The 23,023-nt window shown below is 45.2% G+C and overlaps 1 protein-coding gene across 1 annotated transcript; it reads right to left on the minus strand.

Annotated features, from left to right (window-relative positions):
- Positions 1 to 42: 42 nt before the first annotated feature.
- Positions 43 to 22,425, minus strand: HSF4 (heat shock transcription factor 4). Its single transcript, XM_058846398.1, has 13 exons — positions 22,303 to 22,425; positions 18,641 to 18,749; positions 17,476 to 17,603; positions 16,500 to 16,624; positions 14,196 to 14,271; positions 12,703 to 12,767; positions 10,933 to 11,032; positions 10,106 to 10,230; positions 8,154 to 8,378; positions 6,776 to 6,881; positions 5,379 to 5,444; positions 3,760 to 3,847; positions 43 to 2,651 (listed from the first exon to the last, which is right to left on the minus strand). The coding sequence occupies exons 1-13, from the start codon at positions 22,423 to 22,425 to the stop codon at positions 2,401 to 2,403; spliced, it is 1,587 nt and encodes a 528-aa protein (XP_058702381.1). The 3' UTR covers positions 43 to 2,400.
- Between the last annotated feature and the right edge of the window lie 598 nt (positions 22,426 to 23,023).

Genomic DNA, 23,023 nt, shown 5'->3' on the forward strand with positions numbered 1-23,023 from the left:
ATGAGAAAAAGGAAACATGTTTAATTAGTGTCTTCTGTAAAACTTTACAAATGTACAGCATAGTGCAAAAACGCAGTCTCAGCACATCAAGTAAAATGAACAGTGTAAAAGCCGAGGAACACAAGCTTCCTTCTTCACAGGAATGGCTCCCAGGTGCTCTTCCTGGAGGTTCCTCTCTCATCATCAAGCTCCAATCTCACATTTATAGTAGAGCAAAAAGCCTAAAGAAAACCCCAGGAGCACAGGCTGGAGCTTGCCCTGCAGGACACAGCCTGAGACAGAGCCAGGGCTGAGCTGCACCTGGCTGTGCCCACGGGCAGTTCCCCAGGGGTTCATTTCTCAACCCCAACCAGACAATCCAGTCAGACACAAGCGTATGCCCAGCCTCGAGCATGTGACAGGCTCCATAAAAATACACACAAACTACTCAGGAGCTTGAAGTTAAGCATGTGCTTAAACACTTTGTTGCATCAATACATTCAGTGTTAACATGACAGCAGCCTAGAGCGTGGAAGTTCAGAGAAGGGTGTAAATCTTGAACATACACTGTCAGTGTCAGGAGACACAGGCAGTTTTCAATTACCTATGAGAAAAGAAGTAAACAGAGTGCAACTCAACGACTTTCCATTGCTGGAAAGGGTAAAATGGGCTGGAAATGGGCTGAGCTAGGTGAAATTTCTAAGCACAAATCTGTCAAAAAGAAAAACCTTGTCCAGGATACACTCAAGCACATCATCTAAATACCAGGCCAGTGGGAGCTGCTGGAATTTTCCCTTAGTCCTGGGCACAAAAACAGTGCCTGAGATTAATTCAGGAGCTCTCACAGCCTCGCTTCTGCACAGACCACACAACCAAGGCAGAGACAGAGCTCCCAGCACAGGAATCAGCTGGGCAAAAATGTGCTCAAAAGTGAATGTTTCTGAACTAACACATTTGTTCACATAGTGATAAATGGATGGAGGAAAGGGCTGTGACAGGAAGGTCCGTTTTAAAAATGCTCATCTTATTGAGGAGATTTTCAGCCTGCACTCATTTGACATAGCTGATTAGCTACACCTTGGGGTGTATGCTGCTTGACCACAATGAAATATGGTTCATAACCAAGAATTGTCATGGCAATGAGGGCAGGCAGAGCATTTCTTCAAATGATACTGGCACAGTTTAAACCTCCCTGTCTAAGCCCTTAGGAGGCCTGAGTTAATTGAATTTCCTGGGCCTGTCCTACTGCATTTGGGTAACCTTCCTAAGGAAAAGCAACTCAGGTAGAAGATACTGAGATAAATAATATGTTCTCATTAGAACTACAGCATAAAAAACAAAGCTCTGCTTTGTTGAGAAACTCAGTTTTCAGAAAGCACATGGATGGGGAAGGTTAGTTCAGCCTTTAAGGCTGGTCTCAGATGCACAAAGGGCAGAAGAAAAGTTTGTGGGACATGGTGGGCTAACCATTCTGCCTCTCTCCTACACTGAGAAGCTGAGAGTCCCTCTCATAAAGGGATCCAATAAATTAAACTCTTTAATCAGATTTTATACATCAATAAACTAACAGGCATTTCTTCAGGGGAAATAGAACTGGTCAAAGACAAGGAAAAAAACCCAGTGGACTAGACATGGAATACTTAGCCAGCACCAAAACCCAGAGTGCACTCCCTCAGCCCTCTCTGCACATGGAAAATTGGGTGTGCAGAAAAGTCTATCCCTTTTATATTTTTTAAGTATGGAGTGCCCTACCTTTATGTAAGAGAAAATAAATTCGGGCAAAACAAATCCCAAACAACCAAAGCTCTCAACTCAGCATGGGATGTTTTGCAGCCTGTGATGGTCTCTAGCTCTCTAGCTCCCCTAAGAGCCAGAGGCACATTCTTGGTGGGGTCACTCAGAAAACAAGCTTCTACACACCCCAAGAGATCATTTTCCTATTCACCCTAAGATGAACAGGTGCATCCCATCAAACCCAGAAAGTGGATTAAAAAATTATTTTATAGCATTGGACTGGCATGTAGAAATATCTTCCTAATGAAAAACCAGCATCAACAAGGGTCAGGCATCTTAGCTAATCTGTGCTGCCCCAATAAAATCCAACAGTTTGCCATTGCGGGCACTAGTCAGGGTCACTATTTTATGAAGTCTCAGATGGACTTTAAAGCTAATTTTCACTTAAATTTTATTAAAATATTTGAAATTTCTGAAGCATTTTCAAGGGAAAAAAAAATCCTGTCAAGTTCTCACTCCCGCTCGGAGCAAGCACCAGAAGTAGTATTTTGTTTCAAAAAACACTGAAATCCAGGTGCAGGGAGGGTAATGCAACAGCTACTGAACACTTCCATCTACTCATTAAAAAAAAATGGCACAAAAATAAACTCTCTTATGGGTTTCTGAGTCAGTTTTGTTTCTTTACATTCAAACCTGTGGATGCTTGGATGGTTGGGAGGGAGTTGTTTCTTGGAAGCTAAATCGCTGGCTGCTGTCCATTGAAGAACTCAGGTTTAGAGGGATATCCCCTTGGACACCCACAGAGGACATGTAGGGAGCTGTATTTTCAGAAGGAACATAAAGTGATGAATTTTCAGGCAAGCTGATGAGGTCATTCCCAAAGATGGACTGACGGTCGAGGAGGAACTGCTGGGCACTTTCAAGAACGACATCTTTCCCTGGGAATGGACAGCAGAAAATTCAGCTTCTGAAGGCAGGTTGCCTGGGTTTACATAAGTAGAACTGAAAAATCACAAATCCCAACTGCAGCAGCAACTGAGGAGCCTCACTCCATCAAAATCACTTGGAAGCACCTTAGTAGAACTTGGACTCATTCAAAAGTGCATTAAAATCAAGGGGAGTCTCTGCAGGTAACCAGGTGGGTTCTGCCTGAAAGCTGAGATGCCTCACAAGTGAAAAGGGGATGACTGAATGTTGGAGACACTGAGAACAGTATGAGAGCAGCTGCTCTTCTCCTTCATTCAAGACGTATCATTCTCCCTCTTTGCAGAAGGGCCAGAAAGGCTTTTGCAAACAGGGGGTGCTCCAGGATTCTCTTCAGTGTACCTGGGTTTTTAACACCCTTGAGGTGCTCATGAAAGAGGCTGAGGCATTCAAGTCCTTGAATGACACACAATGAGTCACAACTGGGGCAGGCTCAGGTGGCTACAGCACCAAACTGGGGCTAACAAGAGCTTCTCTTTCAGGTCTGTCCCTGAACAGCTGAACACACATGAACTCTCATCATGATTCCAAAACCAGGACAAGACTCTTGGATTCGTATCTAAGGTCAATGACACACTTTATCAGCCAGCAAGTGGATCAGATGGACTGTTCCCTTGAGGTCTGCTAAAAAGTCTGGAGAAAGAGACACACAGCCTGTGCCTCTGGCTCCCAGCAGCTACTGGGGCACCTCCTCTGCAGCAGGAACCAGAGGAAACCCAGGACTGTGCAGGTCTTACCACCCCTACCCACTGAGACCACCACACTGCTCTAAGGTGGCAATGAACAGGCAGAGAAAGCAGTGGAAACACTGACAGTCATGATGGGGGCCCATTGCAAAACCAGTTCGGTTCCATTTACCCTCAGTTTATCCCCCACCCTTTTCCCACAGCTCAGGAACTGGCTTAGCAGCTGCTGTGGAAACCCTGCTGACTGACAATCACGAAAGTAAAATGACAGACATGGTTTGCTCCCTCAAATGGCAATCTGTCAGTGCTGGACATCATATCTGGCTGCCTGAAAAGCATCCCACTGCCAAGTGCACAGAGCTGCTGGTGCTCCTACCTGGGCAGGTGGTGTTGAATTGTGGGTTGAACACTTTTGAGGGCAGCTCAGTTGCACTCTTCTCCAGATCCACTGTGAGTCGCTGCATCTTGATGCAAAAATATAAACTACAATGTACAATTATACAAAGACAGGGGAGCTTGTTAGAACTAGGCCATGTCTGAGCACCGGTGCTTTACCCCACTGCACAACACCCACCAGTAACACAAGCTGTCCTCCCTGCCCGGCCTCTCCTCCCAGCCTCGCTGCACTTCTCTGAAACAGCCACACCATGTGCTCAAGGGCAGATGTGCCTGAAGGACAGGGCTGTGGGAGGTGTAATCCCCTATTCAGCACTGGCTAATACGGTGTGAAGCTCATGTCACACGAGGGCCCATGCTGGTGTCACTGTGGCTGCCATACAAAGCAAACCCCAGTCCTCTACAGCCAGAAACAAAGAGGAAAGAAATTTTCTTTCCATTTTCCTATGACTGTCTTTTAAGTGAAACTAGTTTTTGCTTACACAGTGCTCTAGGCACAGAGCTCCTGCATGCACTGCTTCCAGGTTTCTCCATGCTCATGACTTTCTGTAGGACAAGCAAGAGCTCCTGGGACATTTAGTGGGCTCAAGGACTGAACTATTGAACATTGCAGCCTCCTTTCCTGGCCTTTTCTCTCATGCAATGCTTTTAAAAAGGTTACAGTCCTTGCTTCCAAGACTTGCTAATTAATATTAACTATTATTATCTTAGACACTCTCATTCCTAACACTCAGGAAGTGGAATTACCTAGTAAATTCAAAATTATTAAAACCTAAAAAGGATGTTGATATCATGAAGAAGGTCTAGAGGCCTTTTTGTATTTCATTAGAGTAGATAACACTCTCCTTGTGCATCTCTAGAAATATCTGGCAGAACCATCCAAGCCTTCGGTCACACAGGAGAAAGAACCCAGCCATGCAATACACTTCTAACCCTAATGCTTCCGAGTCTATAGTTTCCTTCACTGTTTATTAAACCTGCTCTTTCTGCACTGCAGAAATGTCTGTGTAAATATCAATTCCAAACAAATACTGCCAAACAATTTCTCCTTGTTCTTCATGTACGGGCATGCAGGAACCTCTGTTCTAATTGCATGGTATTTTACTGCTCCTGAAACATACAGGGATGGCTGCACTTTGTAAAGGCATATTTTATAAAGAGCTTTGGCACAAAGACACTTTATAAATCTGTGGTATTAGTAGGATGTGACATTCTCACTCAGAGAAAGTTTAGAGCAGCCAGTTGCAATTAAAGACTCCAGGACACCAACAGTCAGTCAGAGCTTGTCTCCAGACAAAGCCTGGCTAAGTGGGAAAACCAGGTCAAGAGTATAATACAACACTCTCCTGCTGCCCCCAGGAGATGCCTACGTGCTGTGCTTTAGCCCACTCTCCCCTCTGGTTATGAAATAACTTCCTCAGTTATGCACAAGCTCTGCTTCACAGTTCCATTATTATTCAGGCAAGGAGACCTAGGGGAAGGGGTCCCTGCAGTGGGCAGGGGGTTTGGAACAGGATGAACATTAAGGTCGCTTCCACCTCAGCCATTCTGGGGTTCTATGGCTGTTATTATCATATCTCAGAAATACACATCTCTTACCGGGGACAGACTGGCTTCCATTTCAGTCAAATTCCACTCACTCAGAGATAAATTGGGATTAAAGACCTGTTGAGACAAAAATACAGTTAGGGCTCTGAAAGGTGTAATGGTTCGAGACTCTCATGCCCTCCCCTGCCTGCTGGAGGGTGCAGCCCTGCACTCACTGAAGCTGCAGACAAAGGCTCCTGTGCTGACCTGTGGCACAGCTGGGCTGGGCTGTGGGCACTTGTGCTGCTGCCTGCCAGAGGAGACACAGCACAGACACCCCATGCCACTGTCCTGTCACAAGCCAGGATGCTGGTTTGAAAATCAAAGCCCTTTTCTGCTGCTCTTGAGTCCTAGGACACTCCCAGATTCACATGACTTTTAAAAGTATTCCAGAATTTAGTAGCAGAGGACAGGTTACTGTTGCATTACGGCTTGGGTGGCAATTTCTTGAAAAGTCTGAGCAATTTGGGAAAAGGAGCTGTTGATCTGGGGCCAATTTTATGATTCATTCTCACTCTTGTGACATTAGTTGCACAGAGAGAGAAGTGTGTCAGTAACAGGAAAACGCTTCCTAATGAGAAACAAGAAACAGGAACCGACAGTCAGTGACAGAGCAGGCCATTAGCAAAGCTTTCTGTAAAGTCAGAATCAAGCACAGACACTTGGGAACTGACTTGAAGAGAATAAGATTGATTTCTTTTAAATGACTTCATTCTGTTTATCCATGCAAGCTTACAACATGCTGAAGCACCTCCTCAAGGGGACATATATTTGACATATAGATTTTTTTTCTTACAGAGTTATTTGATTATTGGCAAAAACCTTTCATATACCAACTATATGTACAACAGAGAAATAATCAAACATTCCTATTTCTGCATGTCTGCTTAAGAAAAAGCCACCATCCATATCTAAAGAAAGGTGATCTTAGAATTGAAACTGATAATTACCTCAGCAGAGAGAGGATTTTACATTGGCTACACTTCCCAGAATATGAGGAAGAGGGGAAGGTAGGAAAAGCTAAACACAATCTAGGAATATCTAAGGTGTAAAATATGCAGAAAATAAATTAACCCCTACAAACTAGCTAGAGAGTCATATTATGACATCAGACCTGACACATTTATTTTACATAAATGTGTCAGGTCTGATGTTGATTTCTTCACCAAATGCAGTGTTTTGTGCTCCTAGGAGTTCAAATATGCATATTTAAAAAAAAATAAAATAAAAAAGGCACAATTTAAAGCTGAAATCTTATGAGCAGGTCAAAACAGAGCTGTGACTCCACAGGCTACATGTGGCAGATAAAATGCCACATGTGAACAAGTAGCATGACCTGATTCACAGCCCAGAGGAACCTCTGTGAACTTCACAGCTCTGTTTGATGCAGCCTTCCCAGCAACACTCACATCCAAGAGGCTGGCAGGCTCCAGGTTGTACTGCTGGCTCCTCAGCAGCAGCTGCAGCCCCTCCAGGCTCCAGTCAGTGCCCTCCAACGGGTCTGAAATATCTGTTCTGAGAAAACACAAGGGGAAATATTGCCACAAAGGAAACTTGCATAGAAACCTACAGAAGGCAGGACTGAGCAGCCTTCCAAAAGGATGTTTATGTTTAAATCTCATTTTGAAAACCAAGGGCCCACTGTCAGCCTGGGTTTATGCCATAAAATTTGATTTAATCCCAGAGTACAACTCGACAGAGCACACAGGGGACTGGGCAGATGGAGATGAGACAATCCCTCTCCTGGGTGACACGTGGTTTGGGGATGGATAGTCTGTGCCCATCTCCTTAACACTTGGAAAATTAAAGCTGTCCTTAGAATAAATCCTTTTAGAGATGCACTTGGAGCCAGAACAGGCTGTGTTGCCATTCTCATTGGCCCAAGATGCTGGAATTACTGTTAACTAATGCTCTTTAAAGGAGTGACTTTTAGCTGCAGGCATTTACCCTGCAGGCTGATTTACTAGAGACATTCAGATAAATGAGCAACAGCGAGGCCCTACTGTGATTAAACCCCAAAAAAGCTATAAAAAATTTCTCTTAAAATCAGGTCTTTAAAAAAGGATTCTTTTTCTTCCAGTAATACGTTTTTAAGCATCCAGTGGGTTCAGAAGAAGGAATTTGATTCTATGTAAGGACTTAAAGGAAAATGGAAGCTTTTCTGATAACCCTGTTGGGTGTTTTGGGTTCCTCTCCCTCATGGTCCTCCTTACATTGCTGCAGTTGCTGTCAAGAATGAACTGCAGTTCAGTTCCACATCATCCACCCAGCTGCACCATGCTTTCCTTCTGCAGGGGAGGCCTCCTGGACACTGCCCCATGACATGGGTGCTGTTGGGATTTCAGTCTCAGAGCACAGCCCCAGAGGTGGCTCACTGGGATCACCCTGAGGCTGAGCCTAACATCACAGTGCCAATCCCCTGAGCAGGGGTGTAGCACAGTCCAGTGCAGGCCTGCAGATACAGATACTCTGGGCTCCAGCTTTCACTCCGACCTTGAGCAAATCCCTCTCAATGCAAAAATCCTCTTCCTGCTCCCACAGCTCTGATGCACATCCTTTGACAGCTCTTCCTCTGCTGGCTCCTTCAAGCAAGTGATCCACATGCCCCCCCCCTCTGTGAACTGTCCCCTGGGATTCAGGAGTCCTCCTCCAGCAGGTGCCACAGGTACAGGATGGAGCTCTCCAGGCTGCTCTTGGCTACTCCAAGCCACCCTCCCTCCCCGCCCTGGGCATGGGAGGAGAGGGCCATGAGCAGGCAGGGCCACAGCTCTCCCTGGCTCGCCTCACCTGTCCAGCAGTGCCCTCCTGCCTCTCCTCTCGGGTGGCTGGGATGTCCCTGGTGGGGCTGCACCACAGCTGCCCTTGCCCTCCAGGACAGACTGAACCATGGCCACCGGCAGCACCGGGGGCTCGGAGCAGGCCCTGCAGCCGGGCAGGGGCACCTCGGGCTCCGCGCTGGCTTTCACTCCAGGGCTCACTGGCTCCTCCTTGATCAGCATGAGGCACTTCTCCCTGCATCAGAGACACGACTGAGCACCACACACAGCTGCTCTGCAAACGCCTCGTGCTGCTGGGAAGGGCAGAAGCACAAGGCATTGCTTCCATTGCCCATCAAACTGCCCCAGAAGGTCTTTCCATTTCCTCAGATGGGCAAACGAAGCCAGCAGCCTCTTTTTCTTTTCAGCAAGCTCCAGAAACATGCTCAGCTGGAATATCTGCAGTCACTTCATCAGTCACAGCTATAATGAATTTTCCCCATTCAATTGTTTTGCAAATACAGAAAATACATTTCTATGCACTGATAATTTCTTGGGTGAGTGTTATGGACAGGTTAAAGGGACACTGAGCTAGAGAAATTCCCCTGAAAAAGAAAAGTCTCCACCCTAGGGATAGGAATGGGATCAGTAAGACCATCCCATGCAGGAATTAGGATTGGATCAGCAAGCACTCTAGAGACGCCAATGACACAGGTCAGGATCTTGTGGCCCTGCAGGACTTGAACAGAAGCTGTTGAGATCTGGCAGTCATAGTCAGATGTTTTACTTGGTCAGAGGCAGAGGTTTGTCTTTTCCAATGGGAGCGGCACTCCACGTTATTTCCAGGTGGACAAATGACAATGAAGTTTTCTTTAGAAGCATTTTGTGTGTAAAAGCCTACTCTGCAGTTACTTGTAGGAGACTTTAGAGCTCCTTGTGAACCTGCACACCTGGAGCCAAACTGACAAAGGCACGGAGATAACAGGGAAGGTATGTGACATTACAGAGCTTTCCTCAACATTCCTTTCTGATCATCTTCTCATCTCATGGGGCCTAAATTCCCACCAGAAGTGCAGTTGATTTAGGAGGTACCACATCTGAACTGATTGGGGCCATGGCTGGCTCAGATGCTAGTCATGCAGACACAGCACAGATCAGAAGCCACCAGATGGCACTCAGTAATTAGTAGAAATACGCAACTTAGTTTGAAGGTTATATTGAAGATCTTCTGCTTTGGAAATGGCTTCCAGGTTTGTTTTTTTTTAAATCTGAAGCTCTTTACATGCTTCTAGTTAATTTTACGGCTATGGTTTCAATTATGCAACAGATTTACAGGCAATTTCTAGAGTATAACTGCCTTGCCTTTAAGCCTGAGAAACTGTTTCCATGATTCATCTGTCTACTTACTTTCCACTGACATAGCTTTAGCTATTCTGCTACCAGCCCTAAATACACTGCATGTCTGTGGCAGGAAGAGATAAGCATTAAAATACTCTGCATTAAGTTCTTAAGTTACTGGGGCCTTTTCACAGAAAATTTGTCAAACATCGGAAGTTGTTGTGATGCAACCTTACTGTTCTCATTAGCTGTTAGATGTAAAATTTGATTGTTCCTTCTTTGCTAAAGCCAAAGGAAACCCTCCTTTCTCTCACTCAACAAACCCAGCACGTGTTAGTAACTCATTATTTGATTAAATCTGAGACAGTCCCTTTCTTGAGGACAAAATATAAAGAAACATGGAATATTTCTCAAAAAGCAGAGTGGAAGTTCTCAGCATGAAACCCAGGACTTTGTTATGAAAGTTATGCTGTTATTATACCCCTCTAAAAATGTGAAAAAAGTATTCCATCCTATATCTCTATAAAAATTTGTGAATCACACAGAGACTTTGGTAGAATTACAGCCACAAAAAAACTCAAGAGAAGAGCTGCATAAGCATGTTTATACCCAATTCTCCTTATTTTTAACCACAAACATGTTTACCTGTCATTTTCAGGAGGGGATTGCATATTCATGATGCTGGAAGGTGATGCTTCAGTAACATCAGATATGATGGGTCCTCCAGCGATTGCAGGGCTGTTTAAGCAAGAGGCAGGCTCTGTTGATGGCTAAGAGGAAAGCAAAAGTCATATAGATTTATCATTCTGACCCCAAAACAAGTCCAAGGCCCTATCTGAGATGCTTAGGGTTTATTCACTGTCCTCCCTATATGGAAACCAAGAAAGCTTTTACCTACTATGCAACATTATAATTTCCTCTCACTTTTCCTCCAACAGCACAGAGGTAGAGGTGTGAAATAAACCCTGTGAAGTGTCAGCAACCAAGAGGTTTCACCATGTCTGACATTTTGCCTAGACTGCTCAGCTTCTTTTGGAGGGAAAGATCCAACACAGCCCAACAGGGCTGTAGGGGCCTCTCATGCCAGCTCATGTATTTTAACTGCATGACAGAAGTGTTTGGTGTCTGCTCTGATGATGGTGGGGACACCTCAGAGGCTACAAAAATCCCACTTTTAGAACTCACTTCTTCCTCTCTTCCCTCGGGGTGAACCAGGCTGGGGTAACAACATAGAGAGTTCAGTGTGCAGGGTCTGCCTTTCCCCACCAAAGCTCATGGCCTCCCTCATGAAAGCATCTGTGAAACTGAGGAGCTGAAGAAGTTTTAAATGTCACCCAGCTAGCAAACCTAATTTCTTCTTGACTGCCAAGCTCTTGCCAAATTACTAACTCCATAATCTCTGTTATTGTCTCAAACATTTTCCCCCCTGGCTGAAGCCATCCCACAGAGCTCAGAGGCTGGGCTGAACCCACCGACTGTATGAAATAGGGGTCATGGAGGGGCTCTGCAGACAAATGCCGGCTGAACTTGGACACTGGTGGAGCTGAGATCCCGTTGTCAAGCATCAGAGGCCTGCGAAGAGAAACAGTTTTGTCTTCCAGCAGGTACTGACTGGCTCCTGGCTGCTCATACACAAAACATCCCTCAGCCAAGAGCTCTTGTCCCCTGTGTCCTCTGGTTTTCCTTAGCTGTAAGAGTCTTTCTTGCCCGGTGTTACGGGCAAGGAAGACAAAAAACTGTTTTGGAGGAGGTCACCATTAAAAAAGAGGATTAACCAAACAGAGAAGGGAAAGATGCAGACCTGCCCATCCTGCCCAAACCTACCCAGAGCCCCCAGGCAGCACTCTGCTCTGCACCAAGTAGCTCCAGGCTGCATACCATCTTTTCCTGCAGCCATTTAGAAGAGAGGCAGGAAAACACAATCATGAAGGATAAAACGCTAAGGATGCAGATATACACACAAGAGCTGAAGTTTCTGGAAGACAGACCTTTGTGTTTTCAAGGAAGCAGCAGGAACTCAAATTACCTTGCAAATTGTAGTTGGTTGTGTGAAGTGTGATCCCTCACCATAAGGGGATCAAAACAGTTGCTGTGCAGGTAGTTCTGTGCTCTCCTGTCCTTTTCAGCTTCTCACTTTCTCACTAATTATTTGCCTTTTTACAAAAAAACAGTTGTCTAAGACATCTCTTGTGCTGCAAAGCTTTTACAGGGAGGACACAGCCCTGACCATGAAAACTAGAGGTCAGATCTGGCATCTCATTTCTCTGCTTGCCCACGCTACTGGAGGAAAAATTCCCGTCATGAACCTCAGCAACTCAGCAGCTTCTGTTCTCCCCTTGAGCCCTTTTCTTTGCTACTTGCAGTGTTTAACTCTTCCATGAGACTCAGCAGACAGGGTAGGGAGAGATGCACATACCCTGCTGGCTTGTACAGATTATGGGCTCATGCATTCAATCCTGTGTTGTCTTTACAACCCTCACAGAAGGAGTCAGTCAAGAACACTGACTTAATGAAAATTGACTCCTTTGAGTCACTCATGGAAGGTCTGGCTCCTTTCTCTGCAGCATGGAGATGTTTCTAAGTTGTCAAAGGCCACAAGGTAATAAAAGTAGGAACTGGAGGCAGGTCCCTGTCCTCAGCAAATTCCATTCAGAAGTCTCTTTCCCTCCTTTTAATCACAAGCACCACAGGGCAAGAAAGGCATAGCTGCTCTCCTGAAAGGCACTAAGCTTCCTAATTCAAGTCACTCTATTCACTTGCCTTGAAGAGCCTATCTAAAGATACCCCTCAGCTAAAATTTTTCCTCACCTTCCTCTTTGTAAGGCCTCCAGGTTAACACCACCAAGTGTGGATACACACCACATTGAGTGACTGTGGGTCAAACTGAAGATGTCTGTGGGTTGGCTGGGCCCAGCCCTGCTCCAACAGATGACAAGTGGAAAACTGGAACCTGTAGGACCAGCAGTGGGGTCCTGCCCTTTAGCCTTCCCCTAGTTAGCACTCCCATGTCCCACTGCGCGCTGTGTTCCCCAAATGAAGGTCACGAGCTGACACGGTGCTTCTCTAAAGGGCAGTGAATGGGGCCTGTCAGCAGGTCTGACTCTGCACTTCAGCCCATTCATTTCCCATCACCATGGAGCCCTGGTCTGGTGACCGCCTGCCTGGGCGAGCTGAGCTTGTGCTTTTAGTGAGGGGGCAGCATTATGCACCCGTGAGCGTGTGCACCACACACGGGTACTTACAGCTTCCTCTTTATCCCAGTGCTGCTGGGGCTTGATTGGAGCTGGCCAAACAGAAACTGAATCAGCTGTCAGGAGAGATCAAAATCCAGTGTTCATCAGCAGAGTGATTCAGCACTCCCTGCTCTCACAGCCATTCTTATCTCACGCATTCCTCCCTCCCAACAGCACCCCAAATCTGGGAGCAGCCATAGACTGTAGGAGCCAAATTACATGAGACATTGGAGCCCAAAACAGAAATGAGCTGTCCAAGAACTCAAACAGCCTGCCTGGCTTTCAAGGGACACAGCCAGGTGCCTGCTTTGTGCAAAGATTCCTGGATTCATGTGCTCAGCACTTTCTCCACTTTGTGCACAAAGAACTTCAGCTGGTCCTAACAGACCTTTGAAGTGCACATGCAAACCTTCCTAGGCCTGGAGTTAGTCCTGGATGCATTAAAGATTTCAGAAACATTTAGAAAAGGTGCTGTAAAGTCTGACAAAGACTTTGCAAGTGAAAGAGGCAACTCCCTATGGAGAGCCTGGATGGAGGTCTGAGCTTTTTCAGTTGAGTTTTTCATCTCTGTAAATGTCAGTGTTGATATAACAGGACAGTAAAAAGGAAGCAGAGTAGCTTTAGAGAGAAATCACTTAGCAACATATTCCCAGGTCAGCTTGAACTTAATGCTCTGCTTTGACCTCCAAACAAAGAGAGCATTATTATTATATATCACAGCTGGCTCTTACTCATTGCTCAATATAATAAAATAGAGTTGCATAAAAGCCTCTACAAAAGCTCTATGAAGCATGTGGCTGGTCCAGCCTCAGAGCTGGAGGAAGGCTTGATAACCTCGTGCATTTCTGGCCAGTCCTATGACTCCGTGATACCACGTGAGGGTCAGAACATGGGGACCGGGATATGTGACGTGCTCAGCCATGTCAGCACCATCCAGGAATCACTGGAGAGCCTTTTCTATATTGGTCATGCTAGATTTTAAGGGAGATGGTTCTGCAGCCTAAAAGGTTGTACATTAATTCCTCAGCTATACCAGTAACACCAGAAAATGTAATAGCTGCTGTTACATTCCCCCAGTGGGGCAATGGGTGGCCAATTCTGCCACCTCCAGCTTTCCACTGGTGCTGGCAGGAGTGGGGCTCCTCTCATGGACAAATGGAAGAGAAAGATTTGGGAAGCCCAAAGGCATTGGTACAAACAGAACATAGCCAACACAGGGCAATTAGTGAGAGTTGTGCTCTCTTGCTCAGGATTTCAACAGAAAAGTGGTTTCTAACATCACAAAAAGGACTGACAGGGAAATTAAAATCTTTTGCTTGAGGGTGCAGTCTGTGCTTTGTTAATGACCTGTTTCCATAGGACACATAAAAGCATCATACAGCTTAAAAGAAAGGGAAGATAATTACATTGCAATATCACAGTGTGGAGATTATGGGACAAAAGATCAGAGGAGGACATAGACCAGGCAGTACAAGTGAGTTTGGAGTTTATATGACTACTACCTTGTTGATGACTTTCTGTTGCTGTGAGTGGTTCTGCCGGAGAGAAACTACTTCTCGCCAAAGAACTTCATTTTGCCTGAAAACGAAACAGAAATTTTCCATGAGAACAGAGACATCAACAGCCCATGGTGCTGCCATGATGCACAGGAGATTCAACTGTGCAAAGTCTGTCTCACTTCCGGGCTCTTGCAGTGTTTGGATCTTTTCAGACCAGTGTTTCAGTGTTTGGACCTTCAAACAAGGTCACACAATTGCTTTCCTTTTTCTTCCTTGACCTCAAAAGAACTATAGATCAAAGAATGGAGGAAAAACAGATAAAGAGAAGCCAACATTTATAGGCAAAGGTAACAAGAGGACACATTTTTGTGGAACATTTGGGCCAAACTCAGAATTTCAGCAAGGCCTGATTTGTGACTGTGAGTTATTTAGATCACCCAGACTGTCCTTCCATGGGAGCCAAGAAAGCCCAGCCTCTCCACAACTGCACCAGTGCTCCCAAAGACAAGATCCTACGAACAGAGACCCTGTGTATTCTACCTGTTTAAAACTCATACAAGTGGTGGTTCAAATGTTTGGGAGTGACTGGAGCAGATAAAAGGATGCTCCTGCATCTCAGAGCCTTGAACTAGGAGGACTGCAATGATTTTATTAGCAGGAGCCACTGATTTAACCCAGCACAGACCTGTGTCCAGCTTGCATAAAGAAAATTTCTTTTCTGTCTGTAAATGAAGCAGCACAGAGGTGACCTTACAGGCTTCCTCTAACAGTCAGCCCCACTAGGTGGGATGGAGAGTCCATGCTGCAAAAGGTTTTGCCAGGCAATTTATCTCTAGAATATATGGATGTACCTAAACTGTCAGGCCAGCAAAACCTATCATACAGGTGAAACTGATAAATCCTTTTGCTTTTTAGTCTTTCTAGTGTGGATGAATGCTAGAACTGGGAAGGTAAAGTCCAGAGATCTGAAGAGCACAGTAGAACAACTTATACAGCAAGAATCTCTGCAGTGAACTTTCTGTACTGGTAATGACAGGATTTCCAGCAAACCAGCATTCCTTAGTCTGACAGCTTGTACTGGAGTTATGTCCTAATTGTTCTTCACCAGTGTAAATTTCTTAACAGGGATTCAGCTTGGGATTTCTCCTCTGTCTCAGTTTATAAAAGTCATATTATTTTCATCAATTGAATGCAATTTTTCCAGATGGAGGGAGCGAGCAAGCAAATCAAAAGGGAGAATAAATTAAAATCAAGGCCAAATCATTAATACTGGAACTCCCTAAAAATTAAATCAAATGCAAGCCCAGAATGTCATTGCTGTTGCAGTTGGATTTCACAGTGCAAACTCATGCATGTGCTAAGTGTGGGAGTCATTAAAAAATTATGTAGGATAAAAATATGTATCCATTGCACGTAAGGTGCTGGGCCGGAATGAAGTTTCCCAGTATGCAGAGCTCTCTCAAGACCCAGAATGACAGTGTCATCTGGTGGTGTATGAATATCATTGATGAATTCTCATTATAGAAGAAAGAGTTTGGGTCTATTTGATTATTCAAATGCTTTTTAAACAAAGCTCTCTGTAAAGATTAAAATTCTGGAGGCAAATAAAAGCCTCTCCAAGTACATGGTTTATATAACCATATCCACTTCCTAATCTTTTAGTGACCATGTCTGAGTCAGAAAATCCCAGAGTCTCAGACAGCTGGAGGTCAGGCAACCACATGCAGGAAGCATTGCATCAGCTTGGTTTGCTCTTACCCAACAGTTCTGGCCATGTCAGATGACACAGTCTCAGGGAGATGAGTCTATGGACTAAATGACACAGAAGTTCTTATATTATATATTATAATATACTACATTTTTTAGTCCAGTCACAAATTTTGGAGGTGAATGATGGCAGAAAGCTAATTTCTTAATGTCTGGAGTGGACTCCAGCAAATTTCTGCCAAGTACTTTTGTATGTGCAAGAGAGTTACATCTTTATCACCATTTCCATCTGGAGGAAATAGTGATCTAAGTCCCCAGGTTATGCACATATTTCCTGTCTGACCCTCTCTGTGCTTTCCTCATCTGTGAAGGGAAAACAAATGAGACAGAGAGGCTGAGCATTAATTCATATTTTGTAGATCAGGTGTGCACAGAAATCCTACATGTTGTTGTCTCAACAGATCTCTGGTCAGTCCCTGGCTCCACGTGCTCCCTGGGGAGGGAAGTGTGCAAGGTTCCTCCTTTCAACCATTCCCCACAATCCACCACTCCAGAGAAGCAAATGCCCGTAAGAAGCAGCCTGAGTAGGATTCAACTCACTGCTTCATGTCCTGCACTTGACACTCCATGTTCTCCTGCTGACTTCTCAGTATCTGTACCTCATATAGCAACCTGCTGAGGTCCTCCTGGCGCAGCTTGGTCTCCTCACTTTTCACTACTGACACCTGAGGAGAAAAAAATAAAAGGTAGATTTTACCTGTGCAAGAAAGGCCATGGACAGAGAGAGGTGGTGGCTCAGGTGCAGGACTGTCACCAGCTGAAATACCAGGACAGACCACATGCCAACAAGTCTGAACTATCCTAGGGGTATTATTGCAAAAGCCAAATAGAGCAAAGTGCAGGAGAAACCTATTCATAGAGGGTCTCCTGGCAGAAGTACCTTCCCTGTCAGAGTAGGGACCTATTTCAAATCAGCTTGGGGGGAAAACAAGAGTATTTTGAGTATCAGGGAGGAATTGATCTAGATAGATTTAATCTTTCTACTCTGACTACAGAGATACTCAATCAAGCCTCATGTTATACAGGGATGTGTCTGACATACTGCTTCAAATTGATGTACTACTCTTGGATTTCCAAAAGGTTTTTGCTCAAGTCCCTTATCAGAAGTTGCTATGCTAATTCAGTAAGAGAACACTTTGAGGGTATTAATAACAGGTTAAAAGTCAGAAAACAGAAGGCAGGAGTAGGTTGTCCTTGTATAAGAAAAAGAGGTGGTTGTTGAGGACCCTGCAGGACTTATGCCATATTTCTCTAGGAAAGCAGTAACAATTCAAAGGCTGAGGGGTGAGAAGCAAGCCTGGCCCTGCAGCACTACACAAACATCTTGTGTTACAGAGCAACAGAGCAGAAAAACACAGATAAAACTCCAATGCAAGCCAAGCACTACAAACCAAGAACCCCAGCCCAGGTGCACATGTGTGTGGGGAGGGCAGGAACAAGACCGGGGTGATGCTGGAGTTATGCTGAGCAGGATCTGGCAGGTGCCTGTTCCCCCCTCCCACACAGTGCCCCTCACCTTCCTCTTGATGTGCTCCAGGAGGTGCTCGTGGCCCTGCAGGAAGCAGAGGTGCTGGAACTCAGTGTCATCCCGCTCAGGCTTGACAAGCCCACCCTGTTCGATGTTCACCACCTTCCTGAAGCCGTCTGCACAGAGAAGACACGGCTGATGGGCACTCCCTCCACCTCCCACCCTCATCACTCTTGAGGACATTTCTGATCACCCTTCACACTTTCTGAGCTGCCAGTGCTCATACCTGGGCATGCTTTTGGGCCATATCCACCAAAACCCAGGGCAAGAGAGAGCCTTGTGCATCCCACTGGCCACCCCTGCTGCAGCCTATGCCATGAAAGCGTTTCTGCCACGGGCACGTTGGTCTGCCAGGAGCTTAGGGAATTCCTGTCTCAATTTGCAAACCACAGGGATTCAGGGGAAGGTTTTTCAAAGGCACATACCATCAGCAGGTGCCACTTTTGGAAAAAAAAGGGTCATGTGCACATTTGGAAATCTGCTTTGAGTACTTCTCTGAAGATCTCAAAAGGTTTCTAAGCTGTATTTATGGACTGGCCTAAAATTTACAAAAGCGCTACTATAGAGTGAAATAGCAAAGTTAAAAGTTGACTAAGGAACTTAATTACTCAATGAAAAAGTTCCAAGAACTATCAGAACAGTCATGTTGAAGTGGCTGAAAATTACACCTAAACCTCCTTTAAGGGGTAAAAATGTCTGATCAGCAAGGCAAGGTTTGCAGGGAGAACTGTTACTGGTTCAGTGATGTGGCTGGTGAAAGGGATAAGCTCAGGGCACACAACCCACAAGAGCAGCACATTCTGGGAGAGGTGTCACAGTTGGCAGCTGGATAAAGCTCCATATATAATAAAATGGAAAACGAATAATAGGTCATCAAATCATTGCAAGAGAGACGGAACACCTGGTAGGTGAAAGTATTTAGCTCACATCCTGAAACACAATCTAACAGAAATTCCATGCTGGAATTTAAGGTAAGCACAAGGAGATCACTAGTCTGGGATCTGAGGGGCAGATCTTCTTTGGCAAAATCAATAATGCCACAAGTCATATACATTAGACCCCAAACTTTTCTCTGCACAATTCTCTCCCAAGCCTCCTGTCACCCCCATATCTGTGGGGCCCACATGTCCTGGGCCTTGGGAGCTGCACTTACACATGTTCAGCTGCCGGACAAAGCTGGCCATGTTGTTGTGCTTGAAATACTTGGGCAGCACCTCCTTGGCAAAGCGGCCTTGGTCGAACACATGGAAGCTGGTGCCATTCTGCAAAGGAGATAAGGACAAAGATGAAATCAGGGGAGCATCTCTGACCACGAGAGGGGCCCAGGAGGAGTCCTACAGCAGGGGAAGTTTTTTTTTCTGAACTGTCACCTTGAAGCTAAGAAGAGTGACAACAACCCTCAATGACAGATTTGCTCCTTTCAGTTCTGGTACAGTCAGGTCTCTGTGGCTGCAGGTTTGATAATTTTCTACTTTTTGTCACTGCTTAGTTGAGAGTCTTGGATGTGAGAAAGAAACCACTGACTGTTGTGCCCAAATAGCTGGTAGGTGATCTGGGATCAGCCTCTCTTGCATGGACTTCACAGAAAGACTTGAGTCATAAGAAGGCCATGAAAATGGGAATTGCCATTATAACCCCTGCCATTATAACCTACTTGTTCAGATCTAACCACAATTCATCTGCTCCAGAGCACAGCAGTCCTGAGAGAGCACTGTCCGGAGACATGGCACAAGAAACATTGCAAGGCAAGAAGCAAATCACCTCGGGAGACACATCTCAGGAGAAGCTCTACACACCTTTTATTGATTATTTTTAATAGTAAACAGCCACAAAGGCAACCCACAAAAATGTTGATAGTCACGCTTTGCAGTCCAAGCTAAAAACACACATGTTAATCAGATTAATCTTCAATTTCTGGGGTTGCATTGCAAAGATCCATGACTGCCAAACAAGGCAAACCGCCTGAGATTGCTGGCAGAGAAGATGCACTGTAGGCCATGTGCTTTCCCTGCCTGGCCCTCTACCTGCTGACAGCTACATCAGTGCAATGACATCAGCAGATATTAGGGACTTGCCTTGGCTGCAGCTGAGTTTCAAGGGACAAGAGTTAAGACAGCAGAGCCTGCACCATGTTGGCAGGGAAGAGAGACCAGCACTCCAGTCATCCTCCTGCTGTGTTTGGTGCAATTACCAGCAGTCAGAGGTGTGTCAGCCTGGGTAGGTGTTCCACAGGGGCTGCAGTGTTTTGTAAGAGCTCTCAGGCTCTGTGTGCACTAGGAGGTGAGCCCCACCTCGCACCCATCAGGGGGTCTGCAGCAGCAGGGGTGAACTCAGGGAAGTCTGGAAGTCTCTAAAACAGGGAGTACAACCAGGGCCATGAGATAGCTCAGTGACAAAAGAGGGGCTGGTGTGTGCCTGCAGCCTGCCCATGGCCACCAGAAACCAGCCAGCTGGCAAACCCTGCTGCTCTACACTACATTTCCATCACCAAATGGTGCCAGTTGCCTCTGTGCTCAGGCTCATTTGACAGCTCTAACAATTAACACTCACAAACACGGGACTTTGGGTCAGCTGCACTTCTTGCTCCTTGCTTACTACTGCAAACACTGAACATGACTGTGCCTCAACAGTGCTCTTTGACCATTTTGGGGGTCTTTCCTATCATTCCTGACCCCATGCAGCAGAAGCAAAGGCTGATCAAGCATTAAGAGATTCACTGACAATCTGCATGCTGGAATTATCCTCGCAGACAGAGTTTGCAGACAGGACAGCAGGGACCAAGGTTTCCCAACACTATAGACACTGCCCTAGGGACAGAGCTGGTTTATTCAGTTTCCCTTGTGCTTCTGCCCCTTTACTCTGGGATACAGCTGTGTGTCCCAGGCCAGACCCACTGATGGAAAATGAGAAGCATGGGAGTTTTGTACACCTCAACAACTCTTTATGGGCTCTCATGAGAGGCCATTCCTTTGAATTCAGGGCCACAATGTTCTCAGAAGCTGGCACACTCAGAAAGGTTCCTACAGACACAAGAGACTTTGGGGTTACTGTGTGTTCACCGATGAACTGTGCATGTGCCAGTTTGTTCCCACACTGCAGCTGTGCCTTGGCTGTTTTACACCACGGGAGCACAAGCTCGGAGAATCTCTGGAAGTCTTCTCTGCTCAAAGCAAAACTGACTCTGCAGCATGACAGTCGTGGCAGATGCTTATCTTAACTGCTTTTGACAGAATCACCAGGACAGACATGTTGTGCTCTGACAAGACAAGTGCTAGTCCAGGAATTTGCCAGTTCTCCCTTACTGCATCTTCCATTTAAAAAATTAATTGAATTAGTTCTTTCCCAGTCTACCACAGACACAGAGAGCAGACCTTTCCTTTCCACTTTACAACACACTTTAGTGTATATATAAACCATTACTGCATTTCCTCTCCATCTCTTTTTTCATGCTAAGAAACAGTTCACAGGTCCTGATGGGTCCTATTTTCTAGAAGGACTGATTATACACAGAAATCTTAGGTATGCACACAATCTCTCTGCTCCAACATCACCAACGTATAGAAGCTGAAGAATATGAGAAACATGGATACCTGCAACAACAGGAAAATTAGACACTTAAAAGCCTTACCAAAACCTCCAAGGATGCAGTTGTAGCCTGTGATAGCTTGCAGGAAAGCAGAGCATGGTGGTGGTCAGTTAAAAATAACAGTGTTCTAAGTGTAACAGAGAGGGGACTATTTACACAGATTAGAAAATAATTTCTAGCTTTAAAATCCTTATTTAAAATACATGATTCCAAAACGTGGTGCTTTTCAGAGGTATGGTTATGTAATACCAGCATCAAATAACCATGGACACAGATATCAATGCAGCTCAAATCCTGTCTCAGATTTTGAATGAAAACTCTACTGGACACAAAGTATATGTAAGAAAGGCTGCTTTAGACTTTTTTTACCACCCCCTTTAAATTTGCTTGTGTTATATATTCTTGATTTTGGAGAACAAATTTATGCACACAGTTTATCTAATAACTCCCTGTTGAAAACAAATCATGTTATTTACAGCAAGTCTTAGGTCAAAATCACAATGTGGTATCAAAATGTTGTATAAAGGGGATAAATAATTTTATTTCTGTGATTGCACTGAGTGTATTAATGCCCCTGTGACAAACAAGAAGCCAAAGCAAAGCAATCAATCCCTATGAAGCTGTACAGACAATATATACCCACATCACCATGATCATCACACAGACTTGTTGAAAAATCAGGCAAAGGTCTTCCAAAATGGTTTAGGGTGCCAGTCTGAGATCTGTTTAAATTATGAGTCTGAGTTCTGAGTGTTGTTTATCTGCTGCCTTCTAACTAGACATTTGTGAGAGACTGCTAAGAAACACACATTTCTTTTCAAAACAGCACTGAAACTTTTTAAGGGCTTTGCACATTTCCTGACAAATGTCAGGGAGCTGCAGATTCAAGCAAGGTGAAAAACATTTCTCTCAAAGCATGTGGAATTCTTAGAATTTGAACATTAGACACTTTTTTTGCATGTTTCAAGTGAAATGTGTAAATACTATAATTAAAACACCCACAAAACAGTTGCCCCTCTGAAACAGAAAAGCCACAATATTTCAGATAAATAATACCAAGTATATCCAAAAGTTTCTGTACTTGAATCCTGTTTTTTGCACTCTGCCAGTAACTGGGCAGCACCTGCCAAGCACAGGGCAGCTTCTGTGCCATGCAGTTCTCGGGCCTGACACCTGGGTTTTCCCTGTGGTTGCAGGCATTAGTGACACCCAACACCTGCTGTACTTACAGAACTCCAGCAGATGAGATGGTTCGTCTCAGGGTCTTCCACCAGCGTCCAGAGTTTTGTTAGGAAGGCTGGGACATTGCTGGAGTATCCATCCATCACCAGAGAGCTGGGTGAATCCTGCATAGCTTTGCAGTGTCCCAGCTAAACTGGTCCCATTGCCCTGGGCGCGCCTGCGTCCCACAGAGAATGAACCACCCAATTTTATCCCAGGCCAGTGGAAAGTAGGCGTCCAGGGAGTCACATCAGCAGTGCTGCTCGCACTCTTAAAAACTCAGCACAATGGGATGGCATCACCAGCCCCAGAGAACAATACACAGAATGAAAATGCACTGCAGCCGATCTCGCAGAGCTGTGAATAAATACGCAGCGTCATGCAAAGGGAACACGTGCTGCCCACCTTATGCTGGGAGGTGAGCAAGTCACCAGAGCAAACCCACCTGCCCAGAGTCTGTGGGACACCCAGGCGCAGAAATCCCAGGCTTGTGAAGGCACCTGGGTTGTTATTTTGGAATTTTCTTGCCCTAAACTTTGGCTGGCACAGATGAACGATAGCTGGCCAGACTCAGGATTGTACATCTTCAGCAAAACTTTGAAAAGTCAAAATTGTAAGCAGGTTTAGCTACTATGTTATTTGTCAACAGAAATTATTTTGCTCTTGCATGAGAAAAGAGGATGCTAAAAACAGCTACACATAGAATCTATTAGACAATATGATTTTATC

The sequence above is a fragment of the Poecile atricapillus genome, chromosome 10, assembly GCF_030490865.1.
Source record: "Poecile atricapillus isolate bPoeAtr1 chromosome 10, bPoeAtr1.hap1, whole genome shotgun sequence".
NCBI classification, from domain to species: domain Eukaryota; kingdom Metazoa; phylum Chordata; class Aves; order Passeriformes; family Paridae; genus Poecile; species Poecile atricapillus.

Excerpts from the sequence above, each read along its gene's own strand:
- HSF4 (XM_058846398.1), bottom strand. The coding sequence starts at position 22,425 with ATGCAGGATTCACCCAGCTCTCTGGTGATGGATGGATACTCCAGCAAT. Across the intron at positions 16,625-17,475 it reads TGGAGCACATCAAGAGGAAG|GTGTCAGTAGTGAAAAGTGA; the intron begins GTGAGGGGCACT and ends TTTTCTCCTCAG. Across the intron at positions 3,848-5,378 it reads TGGAAGCCAGTCTGTCCCCG|ATGCAGCGACTCACAGTGGA; the intron begins GTAAGAGATGTG and ends TTTTGCATCAAG.